This window comes from Helianthus annuus, chromosome 11 (assembly GCF_002127325.2).
Source record: "Helianthus annuus cultivar XRQ/B chromosome 11, HanXRQr2.0-SUNRISE, whole genome shotgun sequence".
In the NCBI taxonomy this organism is placed as follows: domain Eukaryota; kingdom Viridiplantae; phylum Streptophyta; class Magnoliopsida; order Asterales; family Asteraceae; genus Helianthus; species Helianthus annuus.
Genome location: NC_035443.2, coordinates 23,531,942 through 23,538,849, shown reverse-complemented (window position 1 = coordinate 23,538,849; position 6,908 = coordinate 23,531,942). Strand labels below are relative to the sequence as shown.

The window sequence follows — 6,908 nt, the reverse complement described above, 5'->3', positions numbered from 1 at the left end:
TGGGTGTTTAAGTTTTTGGTGGTGATGTAGTGGGTTTAGTTTTAGGTTATTGGACACTTGTCACTCTATAAATCTTTCTTACACTTCTTACAATTAGAAGGTTTTGTAGAATAACTTGACCCTAGGTTTAGGATAAGTTAATTTTAGAACACTTTAAAAAATTATTTATACATAAGTCTTGTTAATATATACCTATATTCATATTAGTGAAAATGTCGCTTCAGTAAAAAAAAAATTGTGTTAGTTCCGTCCTCAATATTTTTGAAACGTACCACTTCAGTTCAAAAAGATAACGCCTTGCGCCAGTTCCGTCCTCAACGTTTTTAACAGCACGTTATATTTTTGGACTGAAGTGACACGTTTAAAAAATATTGAGGATGGAACTGACGCAACTTTTTTTGTTTTCTGGACTGTAGACGAAAATCACACTTAACTCAAAATAAATTTTTGTAGCTAATGATGTTTATCACTTTATTATCTTGTTTGTTTTTGGTATTGTCTTATTTGATAGACATACAAACCTAACATAACTCGAAGAAATACAAATTATAGCAAAGAATCAAAGGGTCAGCCACCTGCCTTCGTCTTTACCTTTAATCCCTTCTCCCCTTAATCCACAAACCACCAAACAACCATGAATTCCTCAATTATATAAATACCCACAACTTCCCACTCATTCATTCACTCACTCACTCAATCTTTCTTCAAATAGCTACCAATTCAGGTAAATTTCTGCTAATTCTGTTTCTGGGGTTACCATTTTATATATATTTTTTAATTTAATTTATATTAACTCTACAATCTGATGTTTAATTCAGTTGAGATTGAAAATATGGAAGAATCACAAGTTCATGTTTTTTCATCGGCAACAGAGGTAAAATCCTGCTCCCAATATTCAGTTAGGAGTATGATCATCTGCAAATTCAACTTTAATTTGTTTTCTTGATTAGTTGGTTGAGAAGTTGCATCAGAAGTGGAGTTCAGTTGAGAAGGTGCCATACCCTGCAATGTACTCCAGTGTTTATGGTGGGATTATTCTTGATCCAGCTTTGATGGTTATTCCTATTGATGATCATATGGTGCATAGAGGACATGGTGTGTTTGATACTGCCATCATTCTTGATGGGTAAGTAAGTTCTTGCAAATCCCACAGTTCTGTTCGATTCATAGAAAAGATATGAGTCATAAGAACAGTCACGCCTTAAATATTACAAACGCGTTTTGGACACAATAACCGTGGATGAGACGAGAGGATAACTACATAGTTAAGCGTGTCCGGGTGGAGGTTGGTAATTCGGGATGGGTAAACCGGACTATATTGTTTGGTAGTGAGGCTGGATATCGGATAATTCATAATTCATATGGTAATCAACCTTTAATATTGGGGGTGAGGGGTTGGTGGTTTAGGTTTTTCGTAGTGTTGCACATGTGTAATACAAATTTATTTTTATTTTTATTTTTTGTCAAAAAAAGTTTTATTTTGTATTTTAAAAATGCTAGATTTACAGCCAATAAATGTTAAAAAATTTATATATTTGGTCTGTTTTTTAAGTTTTTTTTTTCTCACAATAAAAGGAGTTTTCTCTTGCACCCTCCCCGTATATATTATTGAATAATCTGTATTAAAACAAATTCAAAGCAGACAGTATTGGTTGGTACGAGAGGCTAGAGGTTTGATCATTCATATTGTAATCAACCTTTGATAATACAATTTAAATTTTATTGAATAATCTTGTTTGTCACAGCTACCTCTATGAACTGGATGGTCATATCGATCGAATCCTTCTATCCGCATCAAGAGCGAAAATCTCCTCACCATTCCCAAAATCGACTCTTCGATCGATTCTCATCCAGCTGACATCAGCATCAAAGTGCAAGAAAGGAACTTTAAGATATTGGTTAAGTGCAGGGCCAGGGGATTTCTTACTTAGTCCTTCCGGGTGTCCGACATCTGCGTTCTACGCAGTCGTTATCGACGAAGAGTTTTCGCAGTGTAAAGAAGGCGTAAAGGTGATAACTTCCACAATCCCCATGAAAGTGCCTTTGTTTGCAACAAGCAAGAATGTGAATTACCTCCCAAACGTTTTGTCGAAACTCGAAGCAGAAGAGAAAGGCGCGTTTGCGTCAATTTGGGTGGATGATGACGGGTATGTCGCGGAGGGTCCGAATGTGAACGTGGGTTTCGTGACGCGTGAGAAAGAGCTTATTTTGCCGTTCTTTGACAAGATATTAAGCGGGTGTACTGCGAAACGGCTTCTTGAATTAGCTCCAAAGTTGGTTGAAAACGGGAGGTTGAAGAGTGTGACAGTTGGGAATATTACAGTTGAGGAAGCTAAACAAGCTGCTGAGATGATGTATATTGGAAGCACACTTCCTGTATTGCCAATTATTGAGTGGGATGAAAAGCCGATTGGCGACGGTAAATAACTACATAACTGATTTAACTACTTTTTTTTATTATTTATCGTGAAAATGAAGCGTTATCTTGTGATTAATGATGTTGGTTTTGTTTTACAGGGAAGGTTGGGGAATTGACAATGGCGCTATCGGACCTCGTTTGGGAAGATATGGTGGCTGGTCCGGAGACACACAGGATCAAGGTTCCTTATGTGTAAAAGAAACCCGACTGGCCGAATTTGTGGTCAAAATTGGTGTTGTATTTTGAAATCAGAATCTGAATAAAAGTTTCGTGTTTGCCAGTTCTCAAGTCATGATTGTTTTTGTACGTTTTTTAAGAATCGAATTGCAAGGTATATATTATAACTTAAATAAAGTATAAATTGAAAATAAATTAAAAAATAAAATAAATAGTAAATAATTGCCCCCATGCAGGATCGAACTACAGACCTCCAGTTTACAAGACTGGCGCTCTACCACTGAGCTATAGGGGCTTTTTGTTTAAATTTATATGAAAAAATATTTGAAGACTTTTTGGCCCACATATTCCTCGTGTATCCGTGAATTTTTTTTAGAACTAATCCTTTTTCTTAATACCCTTCTTGAATGTATCGGGTTTTGGATTTGCCCGTCAGGTTCGGGTTTGGTATCTCTCTATTACACTATGGATTTTCGACTCTTGATGCTGAAAAAGAACTCGAATCTTGATGCCATGAACTCTATTGTGATGAAATGTACTTTACAAGCGAGGTTAAATGACACCGTTTATCTTAACACTGGACTATCTTCGTAACGTATACTAACAAGTAACAACCACCGAAAAATGAACATTGAAGTGAACCAAAGTAGGTTCTTCATGGTTTGCATGTATCTTGTTAGCAAAGTATTTAGGAAGACTTCTTATCTAGGTGTCATAAGCAGTGGCGAAGCTTGAGATTTCCAATCGGGTGGTCGAAAACGTATATACCCAAAAATTTCTATAAAATGGGGGGTCGAAAATGTATATACCAAAAAATTTCTATACGAAAACCAAGGGCGGACCTAAGCCCAACCGAAGGTGGGCGGGCGCACCCCCGGGGTTAACAAAAATTTAGTGCTAAATTCCGTCGAAAATCCCGTCCGCACCCCTTGGAATTTTTCGTCCGCACCCCTTGGAATTTTTCGACCGCACCCTTGAAATTTTTCGTCCGCACCCCTTAGGTAAAAAGTGTTATCAATTTATATTTTAATTTTTTTTAGTAAACTCTTATTTAAAAAAAATACTATCTAAATTATATAACTTTTAATACCTAACTAACTAAACTCAAATACCCATACCTTTACCCGCTTATAATTCCTAACTAGCTAGCCCACTAAGTTATAGCCCATTAGCAAAATCCAACAATATTTCAAACTATAATAAAATAATTAAAGCCCAAAACCTTTAGATGATATTTTGGATATATTTCAAAAAATGAAAACCCGTAGGGCGTCGACGTTTTAATTATGTATGTAACAAGGTTTGACATGTTTTTGATGATTATATAAATTTAGTTCGATGTTCATTTATTTTACATGACCCGACCCGACCCGATACGAACCGATTTTTTTACTTATATACCTAGGGGCCTAAAATTTTAAAAATGTTCCGCACCCCCATGGAAAAATTTCTGGGTCCGCCACTGACGAAAACTACATGCTCTCCACTGCTGAACGAAAAGTTCGGGGGGTCGGCCGCCCCCTTCCGCCCCCACTATTCTTCGCCATGGTCATAAGTGTGACCGTAACATCGTTGTATGAGTTTTGTGCTTCTATGCTGCTCGAGCTTGAATAACTAGCATCCATGTAAAAACCAGGATGTTTCGGTTTAGGTAATTGACCGTCGCTATTCAACGTCATAACCACTGTAGACAAGTTTGGTCTTTCATCAGGGTTGTTTTGAACGCATAGCAAGCCCACTTGGATTGACCGTAACACTTCAAATGTATGGTCTGATTCGATTAAAGACGAGTCAACTAGTTCCAAGAGTTTTCCTTCTTTGTAGAGATTCCATGCCTAAACAACAATTTATAAAGACATGTCATGATTACAATTTACAACATAACTGATTTAACACTCTTAAGTTGTAGTATTAACTCGTCTTGCTTTTTCGATAACATTGTGTTTACTTTTAGACAAATAATTAAAATATATTTTTCTAAGTGGGACTAAAAATATATTTTTCGGGATTTACAAATGTACATGTATAAATACCTCCATCCTTGGGAAGGAAATACGCATAAAATACTTGAGAAGTGTGAATACGAAATAGTTGCCTAACTATTAGTCCCTAAAAACATAATTTAAGTTAAAATAATTATTATTATTTTAACAAGAAGCCAAACTTGATAATATCAAAGTAATGCAACTCAAAAACACCCAACCCTAAGCCAAGGCACGGCCCATTCGTATAATAGACATTAGTACGTTGTAGGTCGCCAGGTAGCTGATCAAGTTTGAGATAGACGTTACAGGATACACACTTCAGTGAGTTCATGTCCCCCTTTTCTCTTAACTGTTTTCGGTTTTATACTTCGGGGGTGAAATAAATGTTACAATTATTACAGACATTTATTTACATGGTATGGTTAGCTTAGGGAGGATTTTTACTACGCGATCATGTGAGTGGTGGGCATGACACTTAAGGCCATTAATCCTCATCATAGGACCAAGGGACATGAGTGATAGATCTATTTGGGTGTAGCGAGCCCACACCCGTGAGGCCGGGTGGCCCATAGTGGTGACTATGTCTTCATACCGGAGACAAATTTGCTAGGTTTGAGTCTTCCTGCACCATTTTCATACATACCATTGGCTTTGCAACCCATTGGTGATCAGTTTTTCCTTAATTGGTACATACCAGGGATTTTCATACTTACAGACATATTTTTAAAGGTTTTACACACTTACACACACATGAACTCGCTTAACTTTTGTTGATTTTTCAAACTACATATATTTCAGGAAATTAGTGGATCTGGCGGAGTATGCATTGTGTCAAGGCTGCATAGCGAATAAAGATGTCATCCGTATGGTTGTGTTTAGGAGGTGGATCCCTTTCCTGGACGGAATACACAATTCTAAACTTGGTTTTTATTTACGTACTTTTGATGAGTCTTTGTGAACTCTGTTAATTATGTCATGGTTGTAACTTTCTTTATGTGTCAACATTTTCAAACAATGTCGTTTTGGTATTTTTAACTTAATGAATGGATGAATATCTTGTGTTTTATCATATAGCATTGTTATGATTGTTGCAATGGTATTAAGAAGTCACACCATAATAATCCACGCATCCGCAAAAGCCAGGGTGTGACAGCTTGGTATCAGAGCCTCGATCATAGCGAACTAGGATTCTTCCTCGAGTCTAGACTATGATCACTAGGGCTCTCACGAAAACATTTTTACATTGCATAACTAAACGTCCAGATCCAAAGTACAAAACTTTTTTTTTTTACAAACAAAAGGCACAAATGCACTTTTCAAAATTCATGGTTCAGTCTTAGAGACTGAGGGAGGTTCAGTCTTAGAGACTGAGGGGTTCAATCTTAGAAGATTGGGGAGGTTTAGTCTTAGAGACTGGGAGGTTGGTCTTAGAGACCAGGGAGTTAGTCTGAGAGGCTAGGGAGTTCAGTCTGAGAGGCTGAGGAGGGTAGTCTGGGGAGACTAGGAAGATTACTTGTTTGCTTTATTGTGACTTACATGTTTATTTGATTTCATGTTGATATATATGCATATGTGTGGTTGTGTAACAGACACCATGGTTTCTTCTTCCGACACAGGAGTATCAGACGATGAGATACCATCCGAGGGAGATGTTTACACGTCAGATACCACAAGCACGGATGATGATGATTTTTAGCCTTTCGCTCTGCCCGACATTGGAGATGAGGTTCTGCCTGCTGATGGCATTCTAGTTGGGGATCTACCTCTTGCTGTGATCCCTGCTCCCGTTCCACTTGCTGCCTTTCCTATGGAGGATTTGCCATTCGATGTTGTGTCAGATGACGACGTCGATCTTTTCGTTGAGGGTCCCCCTGAGGACGACCATGAGGGCGGGGCCCCGATTGCTGATGATGCTATCATTCCTATTGCTGAGGCTCCTATGGAGGAGGCTCCTCTTGGTTCACCTGTTCCAGACTCGTTTGAGTCTGTGGCATCCACTTCTTTGCATGACCAGGGCGTACAACGCCACTCTCCTAACGCTGACTTAGACGTAGCGATGTCAGCTGTACCTGGTCCACCTCACGAGTTTGAGTTTGATCATGAGTTCGAGGATGAGTTTGATCCAGTTTTTCCCCTTGGTTTTGATCCCGACCATGAGATCGAGTTTATTCCTGTTGACCAGCCCTTAGAGGCGCCAGTGGCCCCTATTGATCAGTTGTTTTACATTCCTGCCGACTTTGATATGGACTTTGTCGACCCTGAGCCTGTTATAGCACCAGAGCCTGCCGTTGACCATGACCCTGTTCTTGATGATGCACCAGCCATTG

At 38.4% G+C, this 6,908-nt stretch overlaps 1 protein-coding gene and 1 non-coding gene across 3 annotated transcripts; one reads left to right on the top strand and one right to left on the bottom strand.

Moving 5' to 3' along the window:
* The first annotated feature begins 538 nt into the window (after positions 1-538).
* On the top strand, positions 539-2,707 carry LOC110929254 (D-amino-acid transaminase, chloroplastic). Of its 2 annotated transcripts, XM_022172391.2 has the most exons (5): positions 539-724; positions 819-874; positions 951-1,126; positions 1,746-2,419; positions 2,518-2,707. In XM_022172391.2, the coding sequence occupies exons 2-5, from the start codon at positions 833-835 to the stop codon at positions 2,613-2,615; spliced, it is 990 nt and encodes a 329-aa protein (XP_022028083.1). In that variant the 5' UTR covers positions 539-724; positions 819-832; the 3' UTR covers positions 2,616-2,707. The 2 variants fall into 2 exon arrangements, with proteins under 2 accessions (XP_022028083.1, XP_022028082.1); XM_022172390.2 differs by lacking the exon at positions 539-724 and having other exon boundaries at positions 806-874.
* Positions 2,708-2,819: 112 nt separating this feature from the next.
* Positions 2,820-2,891, bottom strand: TRNAT-UGU. Its single transcript has one exon. It is a non-coding gene; the product is annotated as a tRNA-Thr (tRNA).
* Between the last annotated feature and the right edge of the window lie 4,017 nt (positions 2,892-6,908).

What these genes read in the sequence shown, in the direction of transcription:
- LOC110929254 (XM_022172390.2), top strand. Translation starts at nt 806, where the DNA reads ATGTTTAATTCAGTTGAGATTGAAAATATGGAAGAATCACAAGTTCAT. An exon ending in TTTTTTCATCGGCAACAGAG is followed by an intron (nt 875 to 950) that starts GTAAAATCCTGC and finishes TTTCTTGATTAG; the next exon opens with TTGGTTGAGAAGTTGCATCA. An exon ending in ACTGCCATCATTCTTGATGG is followed by an intron (nt 1,127 to 1,745) that starts GTAAGTAAGTTC and finishes TGTTTGTCACAG; the next exon opens with CTACCTCTATGAACTGGATG.